General features: G+C 44.8%; 1 protein-coding gene across 1 annotated transcript in view; it reads right to left on the bottom strand.

The window, feature by feature from the left end:
* Nucleotides 1-5,590: 5,590 nt before the first annotated feature.
* CCDC148 (coiled-coil domain containing 148) overlaps nucleotides 5,591-12,191 on the bottom strand; it is a 306,973-nt gene continuing 300,372 nt past the window's right edge. The window contains exon 16 of the mRNA XM_072961001.1: nucleotides 5,591-5,711. Coding sequence (XP_072817102.1) covers nucleotides 5,624-5,711 — 88 coding nt within the window. The 3' untranslated portion in view covers nucleotides 5,591-5,623. The remainder of the gene's footprint in view (nucleotides 5,712-12,191) is intronic.

Below are 12,191 nucleotides of genomic sequence, written 5' to 3' on the forward strand. Positions count from 1 at the left end.
TTTAAAAAAACATAAATCCCAAAATCCATCCCCAGGCATTCCAAGTCTCAGCTCTTAGGGAAGGGAAGCCCAGAAACCTGGCTTTTTAATCTTTTTCTTAAAGATACTGGTATATGTATCCCCTTGAAGCACATTTTGAAAAATACAGGAGTAAGAGCACACTGAGTGTGAGTAAAACAAAGACCTGGGCTCCCAGCAAGTTGTTTCTTCTCTTGACTAAAACAAGTTTAAGGCCTCAAAAGGCTTCCTCCAACTAAACCACGGAAGCCACTTCGAAAAGCGTCCTTTACCCAGACTGCCAGGAAATCTCCACAAGTTGACCTGTGAAGAAGCAGGATTGGGTTGTGAACCGCATAGGAAAAAATATTGGTAGTCTTTTAATTAAGAGTAGGGCCCCAACCTTGGGAAAACCCAGCAGAAGTCTTAGTGGCAGATTCCACAGTGGCCACAAGGTGGCGATCTTCTGCACCTATTTGAAACGCTCTGTACGTTATCATCCAGTTTTAGCTTATATTCAATATTAAATACATCATTAATTTTAAAAGTGTGCATTAATTTTAAAAGGATGCAAGAAGAAATGGTGTAACAGGCGAGCCTTCAAGCTCACGTTTCAGTTAAATACTGACATGCTCTAGATGGAGGAATTTAGTGTGATTTCCACATCAGATCCCAGAAAAAAGATAAAAATCTGTTTGAGAAAAGGCTGTGGACTTTGCAAAATGAAAAATGTCACTCAAAAAAAGTGTCTTAGAAGCTTTCTGAGAAGTTGGTTTTTCAGAGTACTAGTAGATGCAATTTGGTCATTAAAAAAACATCATCTGGGAAGATTTCCTTTTTATTAGTCTGTAGTCAGGATCAGAAAATGAAAGGGGAGCAGGAAGAAAGAAAAAAAAGAAAAGAGTTCTGGATAAACATAATAACACCAGGGTAGTCCTGGACCAAAAATGACAGCCGAGCTGAGGCTTGGCTGGTGTAGACCGGAGCTGTTTCTCCTCTACTCAGCTCCCCGGGAGGAGCAGGAGCAGGTGAGGAAGCCAGCGGGCTGGGAGCAGAGAGAGGAGACCTTGAGGGTCACCACAGCACAACTTCAAGTGAGCAACACAGCCTCGGACCACTGGAAGGCCAAGTCATTGTCAAGGTCACTGCAGGCCTGGGACCTCAGGGACAGAGAGGCCATTGGTTGGGCTTACAGTAAGGTCAAGGCATCATTCCGAGGGACAGGCTGCAAAAGACAGCAAAGGCCTCGGGCCAGATATACGTACATATCTGTGCACATCCAGTAGGGGGAGTGGCTGTTGGCCAGAGCCTCACACTGGGGTCATACATTTGAATGTAGGATCAATGTGTCTAGGGAGGTTAGTAGGAGGGGGTGTAGAGGGATAAAAATCACATCCTTTCTAAGGGCACAGGGGAAAGCTGGCTTCACATCCCACCCTCACTTTTCCTTGTTTCTCCCATTGTGCTCTTGGTCAGGATAGGAAATGGTAGAAGAAAGAAAACTCCTTCAAGAAGAAAGAGCTGAGGGGGCTGTTGTCTTATAAATCTGGAGAATGTGGGAGAGAAAGAAAACCTTTCTCCTTTCTCTTATCCTCCAGCGTGGGGCCAGGGCAAAGCCTCAAGGTCCTGGTTGTTTTGAGGGACAGCTGCCCTTTGGTTCGGGGAAATCAGATGAGAGCTCTGGCAGAAAGGATAGAGGTTCTCGACACATAGCAGGTGTGTCTCCAGGACTGTAGCCCATGAGAGCCTTCCGTGTGTTGCTAAACAGCTGGAGGAGATGCTTATATGGCTGAGGAGAGAAGATACTTAAGAGACAAGCCCCCTTGGCAAGACCCTCTTCCATGGCATTATACAGGGATCCAGGGAGATGGGCTGCTCAAAGCTAGGCACACAGAGAGAGCTCAAATCTTGCCAAGCGATTGTGAGACCTGGGGCCATGTTTAATGTAAAACACTGTCAGTGATATAAAGGCAATCAGTTTATTTGCTAGCCCTCTAAATGAAAACCCTGTCCCACACCCAGTGTGACGAATGCCTTATCTTTGGGGTACATGTCTCACTGACCTGGGCTGATTTTCTTACACTCGGGTGGTCAACTCTGAGGCAGGAATGGAGAAGTGTAGAGGAGGTCAGTTTTAAGAAGCAACTTTCTGAGTTTTTGTTTGTTGATTTTTACCTTGCATGGCAGACTTCATATTTGAAGATGAAATTTCTGATCCAGAAGGCAGGGGTGCGGTGCTCAGAGGGATTTTCTGATGAGTAGGCGTGGATTTGCATGGATTTGTCCACATTCTCCCCTTTGGTCTCTGCATAACTGCCAGCCTTCTGCAGGCAGTAGCCCAACCCAAGGAAAGTGAGGAAAGCTGACCGGCTTGCACAGGGGCTGGAATTCAGATGTGAGCCTGGCAGGCCCAGAGCCCTCGGCAGCTGCTCTGCCTGTTTCTACACCCCTCATTACACACATCACACTCACGTGCAAGACAGTCAGCTGGAAATGAATGCTGCCTTAAATGAGACAATTTTGGAAGTATGAATGGTCAAAACATAAAATTAGAAGTCAAGACAATTTCCCTCCGACTATTTAGAACTATTAAACTAAATATTTAATTTAAACTAATAATAAGCTAAATGCACTATTCTCAGATCGAAGCAGCCCTTTCAAATAATTGTAATTAGATTTTTAAAAAAGAATTATTTAAAAAAATAACATTTCCTTTGTGTGACTGGTAGTCAAATTACTAGAATCTTAGACATTTTGATCTCACTTTAGATAATTAGCTGTGCTGTGTTAATTTCCAACAACTGTGTCTTTGAGTTCTGTCTGGCAGCCATGTAGATGCTAGTATCACAGAAAACTTGCTGAACGGCCAATATGTTGAATGCCTTGGCAAGGCCACAGAATTACAGTATTTAGTAATATATACTCCTTGCTCTAAGTAGAGTGACTATACGATATTTCCAACTTTTGAAACTAAAAGGAGGCACTATTAATAATTACTCCAGGAAAACAGCTATAACCTGGGACTTCCTTACTTTTAGGCAAGGTTTCTTCTTCCATGGTATTTTACGGAAAGGAGAGAGATACAGACATAAATATAGATATTATTCAAGTTCTCATGAAGTTTCTCATATTCCAGGTCATTTCAAACTTCTTTTTACTTTAACAATAAAATACTATTTTTAAAAGATCCTGAAATGATTCAGTCACTTCAAGTTTTGCCTTTTAATAGAGGTCAGCTAATGGAAAGGAGTTGTTTAAAAGGAGGCATAAAAACTTGGCACAGATTTAGTAATTATTCTTGGGGACAGTCCCTCAAAATTTCGCTTGTTGGATTTTGCAAGCATTTAAAAAAGCAGAAAAGGTAAGTGGTTGTGCTGTCAACTTTAGGATGAATGGAAGCTCCTATTGTTACGACAGCTCATGGTTTGAAATGTATTTTTCAGATACATCATCAGACATGATTTCTCATAGTCAAACAATGAAGCATGAAGACGAGTGCTCTGGACAACTTAGTAAAAGGTAACAAAAATTGGCCATTGTGTTGAAGGAGACAATGAAGATGGACTGTCTAGGTGGAGACTGAATATGGGCATGGAAAAAATTCTAAATGAAGCATTATTTTGTGTAATACATGGTTTTTAGTATCAATAAATACTTTAACAAATTATTATGAGTAGACACTCAAATATTTCATCCATCTCCTTGAAAGTTTATATATTTGCTTATATATTTCTTGGAAGGGGTAATTAGGTTTACTTATTTTCCTAATTTTAGAGGAGATACTGGGGATTGAACCCAGGACCTTGTGCATGCTAAGCAGGCACTCTACCACTTGAACTATACCCTCCCCTGAGAAAGTTTATATATTTAAATTGGCCAGAAACTGTCCTTTGGCTCTTCTTATAAGGAATCACCCTGTATTTGGGGTCGGCTTATATCCAGGCATATGTTGTAATCACCATATGGGGTTCTATTCAGTGCAGTTTTGTAGTGGTAGGCTTCTAAGATTCAGGCTGGGAGAATGAGGGGTCCCCCTGACTCCCTGTCTGGGCAGAAGCGTTGTCAGGACCCCAAGTGACAGAGCAAGCCATTAAGCCTGTGAGCTCTGTCTTCTTTATCCTAAGCTCAGCTGCTGTCGTTCAAAGCCCCGCCATGCAGGGGAAACGGAAGATGACCACCAGGTTCTCTGCAACCAGAACTCTCTCCGCGCCACCCTCACTGCCGTGGGGTGCTCCCTTTCCACCTCAATACAGACCCAAGCCCTGACCCGGTTTGGTGTCAAGATGGTCTGGGGCACATTTACCAAAAGCCAGACACTGGGTGGGTCTGGAAAGAAGGCTGTGTCGGCCTGGTCTTTTTCAGCCTCTTGGAAGCTTACCGTCTAGTTGGAGGTGGGCAAGGCAGGCCCCTGTCCTGACCAGCTCTGCGCCTGTACGCCAGTCCCTTAAACTCGCTGAGGGAGTGAGATGAGTTTCCTTCCAGAGCTGACTATTCCTTTTATCTGGGAAAATAAATGTAAAAGGACAGTGGAAACTTAACATAAAGGTACAGAAAATGAACACCTAAGAAGTAAAAAGAAACAAGGATCAGGGCGGCTGAAGCGATCAGGCTTTCTTGGCAAAAGAAAATTAGGCTCCCCTCCCCCATTCGCTGTGGACTTTTAGTTTCATAGATTTTGGAGTAGGAAGTAAACTGAAGGTCAGGGGAGGAGCACCCATGTACTTAAGGCCATACAGATGCATAAAAGGGCCTTAGGAACCAAAGAAAATCATCTGGTCTCCCAAACTTGAAAGTAAGGCATGACTTGGTACGTGAAGCGACTTGGGAAAAAGGGAGTTGTGTTCCTGGTGGCCTTGCTCTTAAATTGGATGACTCATTTCCCCTGAGTTGGTCCTTTAAAGGAACATCAGAGATTTTGAGGTGCTAGGGGCCAGCTTAGGGATGGGTGAGGGGTGCAGGAATGGGGACATGAGAGTGTGGGAGCATCTCCAGGACCACTGAGGTCACTTGGTTGACCCAACTGCTTTCTAACGAAGATCTGAGGAGTCAGCCAGTGCCAGGTTGGGGGGCTTACAGCTCTGACACCCTTCATTCTCCAGCTTGCTCCAGTTCCCTGTTTGGTTGGCACCATTTACAGCTGGGGAAACAGTTACATGAACTTCTTTGTAGAACTCACATGGACCACAAGCACGCCATCAGAAAGCTATGAGATACAACTGGGGGAGGGTATAGCTCAGTGGTAGAGCGTGTGCTTAACATGCGTGAGGTCCTGGGCTCAATCCCCAGAACCTCCATTATAAATAAATAAGTAAACAAACCTAAGTACCCACCCCTCCCCTCCTAAAAAACTTTTTTAAAAGTTATGAAATAAAAGAGAAAATAGATTCCAGGTCTGCAGCAATCCAGGCGGTTCTAATTCCTACACTTGTGGTTTTCTTTAAAACTTTAAAACATTTGCTTTCTTTCTTGGAAACAATTTCCCGCTTGTTTTAAGCAAAGATTATTGGATGCCAGTCATGATCATAATCATCACAATTATCATCAGAGTGCTTCCCTTGTGTCCTGCCCGCTCTGTGCTTTGTGCTCATCACCCAGAATGCACATCGTCAACAGCTGAATATTGCCTTCAGTTTTGGGCAGCACATTTCATGAAGGATATTGGAAAACAGGAAGTTCCCAGGAGAGAGTTGCCGGGATGGTGCAGGAGCTGGAAACTAGAATAAACGAAGAACAGGCAAAATTACAGAACATCTCTGGCCTGGAGAAGAGAATCCTAATTTTAAAACTGAGAGTTACGAGCTGCCCATAATGCAGAAGGGACAAGTTATAGCTTATTTTGACTTTTGTAAAAAAAAAAAAAAGAACTTACTAAAACATAGAGCTGTTCAGTATTGGAATGGGCTGGGATGAAGTCATGAGCATCCTGTCCCCAGAAATGCTCATGGAGAGATGGGATGAGCATCTTTCAGCAATGCAGTATGAGGGACTTCTCCCAGGGTAACTTGCAGGGAAAGACTCTGTGTTTGAACTAAGGATATAAAAAAATGTACAACAAAGCGCCTGCCTTCTGAGGGCTTACTGTCTTTCACAAGGAATGATGCCTAAATAAATATATAAGTAACAAGACTAGGGGAGAGCTGTGGGTGGGGAGTGTAGCGGTGGATGTGAAAGGCTTCATTAGGAGGTAGGATGTGGGGTGGCTGCTGAAATGTGACCGGGACTCAGGTTAGTGGTGAGGGAGAATCTGGAGGTGCAGCTGGGGCTGTGGGGAACATTGTGAACAAACCCTTGTGCTAGAACAATGGATGTGCCTAGGACACAGAGCAGCGTTTGTGAGGACAGGGCTCATTGAGATTAGAGACCACTATAAAGGCCAGATCCGGGAAATTCTCTAACTCCAGGTTGTTGCAATAAGTCCAATTAAATTGCTAAATAGCAGTGCCTTTTATGTTTGACAGGCAGTGCTGGCCTCTTCGTGCAGTACCTCAGAGAGGCCAAATGCTAGGGTAGACGCCACGTAATATCATGGCATTGTCCTGACCTCTTTCATCACTGGAGGATCTCGCCCTAACAGGCTCTTAAGGGAAATAGTACATTCTTTTGGCATTTGCCAGTATCAGCCTACCCACCCCAAACCCTCAAAGCCCACTGTATAATTACCCCCAGGAGGCCAGAGGTCATTTAGAGCAAGTGCAGGCAACACCCAGCTATTAGACCTCAAATTTCAGAGCTCTCCCTAAACTCCAGCCTGAAGCATTTTCCAAATGGGAGGGGCCCCAAAGGTGGGGGGGCCTTTGAGGTTGGTATTTCCTGTGTGCGGTTTGTGAGGTTGGCCTGGGCAGGCTGTGTGCCTGTTGGGAGGAGTGTAGCTCCACTCTTAGGGGGCCCCCTCCCCTTGGCACATACCTCCCCCCGCTTCTGTATTTAGCTAGGCATCTTGGGAGGGAAGCCCAGGTGAGACCCAGGGCTCCTGTGTGACTCACTTCCCCAGATGGGAGAGGTGGCTCAGACGGGGAGTGCTGAAAGGCAGCTTTTCCAGAAGGGACCTTCCAGTGACAGTATAAGCAGCCAACCAGCCAGTCAGCCAGCGCCTCTCCTGTTTCCTAAGAGAACGAGGAGAAGCTGGGAAGTGGGCAGTCCAACAGTTTAGTTTCATGCAGGGTGATTTCCTGGCCAAGATGGCAGCAATAACTGCCCTGCTCTGTGCAGGAGCTGCCTGCAGACAGCTGCCCCCCGGTCTCATTTGAGGGGTCCCAGAAGCCCCACAGTAGCCTACTCTGAGGTTTAAGATGCTACCATCAGGATGGATTCATTGGCTTGTAGCATAAATCTCACTCTGAAGTTCTCTTTAAAGAAGCAGTTTCATCAGGATAGAATAAATTAGTCTGTTGGCTCATTCCTCCCTGACAGGAGGAGCTGGAGAAGGCAGCTGCCCTGAAGGCATGAGGAGCTGGAGAAGGCAGCCGAAGACAACTAGATGTTTTGACTTCAGAGAGCAGAGAGTACCAGGGGCCACATTCACTTCCTTTAGGACTTGCCCCGGCCCAACACAGACCCAGTCAAGCAGCATCTTCTGGCTCTGGGAACCCAGAGCCCAGGATAAGGTTCTGTGCTCTGAAATAGATACTTCTGAACCCAGTTTTAAGTTCAGTCTCTCCAGGAGGAGAAAACACAAGAATCTAGAGTTTGACCATGATCACCACTTCCACCCTTCCAACCTTGCCCTGCATTGCCTGGAGTTCTTGCATTCATTTTCAGCACCCGGCTTTTGTCTGAAGTTGGCTGGAGATTCTCAAGTCTGTTCTCTGTGAGGAGGAAACCCGTTTTCTCTGAGCAGACATAGCACTCTGCAGGTGTGGGAAGTTCTCCATCTCTATCCCGGTCCAGAAGCCCATGTTCTGGGACCATCACACACAGAGCAAAGGCTTCTGCTCAGATGCTTTTCAGAGAGAGGGAAACTGTCCAGCAGATGTCAGTAAGTTCCAGGATGTGCCGGGAGCCTGGCTTGGCAGTCAGCGGTGCTCTTTTCCAAGCCAGCTCAGCATTCAAAGAACTCAGAGGGCATGTGACTGACCAGAAGGCCTTTAGTAGCGGAGCTCCTGAAGAGGACAGCAAGGAGGGGAAATAGAAGTTCATGTCCTTGCAGAGAAGAACAGAGATTTGTCATGTGTTTGAGGGTTCCAGGAAGTCTGCGCTATTGAGCCCAGGCTGAGAAATGCTTGATGAAAGTCAAGACAGAGACTGTGAAGCACCAGACAGCAGTTCATTCTGCCCATTTCACTGCCACCAGGTACAATCCAGTCTGTCCTTGCCTAGGGGCAGCCTGTTCAAACCAGACTAAGGTTCCTCATCCAGCCTGAATGAGGACTTGGCTGACAGCAAAGAGCGCAGGCACAGTCAGCCCAGCCTAGAGGACTCCGTTCTGCACTAAAGGGACCCTTCACCCCATAAAGTTGTGCAAACTAGGATCCCTAGAGCCACTATGGCTTGGCCTGGGCCCTGCTTCTGGCTTCACATCAGACCGAGTTCTAGAAGAGGTGAGGCAGAGGTGTGAAAAAGAGCTCTTCACTTCACTGTATCCTTTTTGTCTGATCAGTATTTATTTAAAGACTGCTATTTCCAAGTGTGGGGCTAGAAACTTTGGAGGGTATACAGAGATCTAATGCGGGGTGCCTGAGTTTACGGGGCTCAGGATCTTGAAGCCGACTCTGGTGTCCACAGCTGCTGCTGACCAGCGCACTGTCCCATCGGCAGTGTGCTGATTCCAGGCAGAGGAATTCCTCCCCCATGCTATAGGATCTTGATAAGTCTCTCAATCGATCATCACCCACTACTGCTCCGGATATGGGACTGTGACCTAGGATGGCTTATCCGTCTACATCGGCATCCTTATATTCTGTTTTCTACAGCCAAAGGAGTGAAACCAGCCCATCAATTGATATTTGACCTGCCACACTGTTTCACACTATATAGCAACCAGCATGAAATTCTCCTGGGAAGGGACGGATCCAGTGATGTTCTTATTTAACATGGGATGCACTTGGTCAAATACACACGTGTTGAAACTGGCTTTCTTCTGATTAGCAGCTACTCTCATCACCCTAGAAAGTTGAGTTTCACATTCAACCTAGATTTAGGAGTTTTGAAGGACGAGGATTGTGTCAAATAGCTGGCCAGCAGTTTCCAAGCACTTGGAGATGCTGTGCTGACATGCCAGTCCCTTGCACGGTGGGAGAAGGATACACTATCATTAGAGAAGGGCTAGGAAAAGTGCTTGCTGAATATTGTAAACCATTCTCCAAGACTCATAACGTTACACATTCTATTAGTAAAGCTGTATTTTGTGTTTTGCAGTTTTCTTTTTCAGAGTCGAGCCTAAAGTGTTTTCACTTGAGCCTGAAGAGCAGAGGGAGCAAGCACTCAGCCCTTTCACCACTGCTGTACCCCCATGTGCTAAGCAGAGACATAACGTGTTCCTGCTGGTCTCACAACTGGCCTTAACACAAAGCTCTTGGCCTTGGCATCCATTGCCAACCCATTAGTGGTGGCCTACTATATGGCATGGAAGATGAAAGCTGTTTTCCAGCAAACACTATAGCCAGTGGTGCAGGTTTATGTAAAGACCCCGCAGGAATTTTGCTAGCTCTTATCTGTTCCTATGCTGGTGTAAGGCTTAGAGAAGCACACAACTTCAAAATCAATCAACTGTAGATTGTGACACTGATACTGTGAATATAAATGTTTATGGAAAGCCATATGAAGATAAGACCAGTAACTTTGAAGTACTCAATATGTCAGTCTCCTGTCCCTGTGGGCAGAAGATAAATATTCATTGAATGAATCAAAGAGTGGTGATCAGTTGAAAGGGGTAGGGTCAAAATTTCACATTTCCAAATGTGTTTTGCTTCACACTGACAGGTTCTAGACAGACAGTCAAGGAGACCCAAGGTAGTCTGTAGGTACTTTAAAAAAAAAAGTGACATGTCTCCAACAAAACGCTGGCTCAGTCTGAAGCCTGCACTGGGCTGAGAAAGTTTTCTACTTTCAAGCTCATTTATTTCCTGGAATCTCAGATTCATTCTTATCGCAGAGGGCCAACCCTCTGAGAACTTGACATAGAGGACAGAAATGTAACAATCCATATAAAAAGGATATATTAGTTTCCTAGAGCTTTTATAATTAAGTACTGCAAAAGGAGTGGCTTAAAACAACAGAAATTTATTCTCTCACAGTTCTAAAGACTAGAAGTTCAAAATCAAGGTGTCAGCAGGGTTGGTTCCTCCTGAGGGCTCTGGAGAATTTGTTCACTGCCTGTCTCCTAGCTTCTAGTGACATTCAGGGACTGATGGCTGGCAATCCCTAGCATTCCTTGACTTGGACATACATCTCTCCAGTCTCTGCCTCCTTCTTCACATGGTGTTCATCATAGTGTCTGTCTTCATATGGCCATCTTTTTATAAGGACAGCAGTAATGGACTAGGAGCCCACTTCACTCCAGTATGACTTCATCTTAATTAATTACATTGGCAATGATTCTATTTCCAAATAAGGTCACATTCTCAGGGTGCTGAGACTTAAGACTTTGACATATTTGGTGAGGGGGTGGAGAACACAATCAATCCATAATCGGGGATGACAAATTTCAGACTCTGCCAAATAATTAATCTTGCCAAAGCATGTAAGGTAACATCTTAGAGAGGTTGATTTGCGACAGTAGGTTCATGGGGTTTTGAAAGAAACTAAGACATCCAATAATGTATTCACAAAGGACAGAAATGTTCCTGTTCTCTTATTTTTCCATCTCAACTCTGATTAGAATGTCAACAGTCACCTAAAAGATGAAGGCTCCATATCTCATCACCAATTTCCAGAGCCACCTTATTTTCAGTTTCTCAAATTTGAAGATGTCAGGAACACACTGTTCAGTATTTGTATCAGTAGCACCAGCTTTCTGTATCTTGTTAAGATGCCTTTTCTCCCCAGGGCTTTCCACCTACCAGATTTTCCACACAGCTTCAGTGCATGTAGAAATAGAAAAAAATATTCCACAGAGGTTAAAGTGATGTGAGGCTGAGTCATTAACAGGGTTGTGTCTTTAGGATAAGTGGGTATTAAAATAGTCGATTTCAAAGAAGTAGACTGATCACCCCGTTTTGGTTGCACCAATAATGAGAACAAAGTGATGATACTTTGTGTCATTCATTTGCTAGTGTGTTTATAATTTTTCACTGGGCAGATGCTGGAATGATATATTTTGTCTTACGCAGCAACACTAGACAGACAGCGAATATTTTTTTCCAGTTGAGTTATTCATGGCTCAACACTGTTGTAGAAAGAAGTCATTTCATTCCTTTTGCTGCAGAGAAAGGAAAGAGTTTGTGCTACTCTTTGCTGTTGAGCTGGAACAGCCTGTGGCTAATGCCCATTTGCAAAACCACATTGGGAGAGAATTTTTTACTCTTTCTGCTTTCTGACCTCCCCAAAGACATCACTGTCAAGTGCAGGCATTAAAAGCTCTATTGAGGGTTTCTACAAAGATGGTAGGGAAGAAGGGAAGGCTTTAGGTGCCCAGCATTTGGACTAGATTTAACCTTATCCCTGTGGACTAGGCCACCAAGACTAATGATACGCAGTCTATACCATAGGTCCCATTGGGACATGCATAATTTTCTCCAGGGAGGAAATGCCTTTCCTTGAGAGCTGCAGGGTTCTGTATGCTGCACTGAGAAAATCTAATCCATTTCGGCTGATTACACTGAGATACTCTCTGTTCCCAATTAAATCAATTATCTGAGTAATCTTCATAATTAACGGTAGAAGACTTGAGCTGCCAGGACTGGCTGGAGCGAAAATATTTGGGTGTGTGGGTTAAGCCACAGTTGCTCTGTGGGTGTCTGAGGCTCAGGCAGGGAAGGGGGCCGACTGCACACTGGGGCCAACTTTCTCAATTAGCAATGGACTTCAACTAAATGGCAGAGAGTGCTTTCACCTAGAAGTTAGGAGACAGTGTTCCTGTTCAACCTCTGGCACTAGAGAGCTGTATCACATTGAACACAAGTCTTCACTTCACAATGACTTATTTTCACTTCTGTAAAATGCAGGAGGCAAGCCAGATGGCTTTTGTCAGTATTTACAAAGCAAGTGCTGAATATCAGGCATTGCAGTGAGCATTATTTCATTTAATCCTCATAACC

This window comes from Vicugna pacos, chromosome 5 (assembly GCF_048564905.1).
Source record: "Vicugna pacos chromosome 5, VicPac4, whole genome shotgun sequence".
Classification (NCBI taxonomy): Eukaryota; Metazoa; Chordata; class Mammalia; order Artiodactyla; family Camelidae; genus Vicugna; species Vicugna pacos.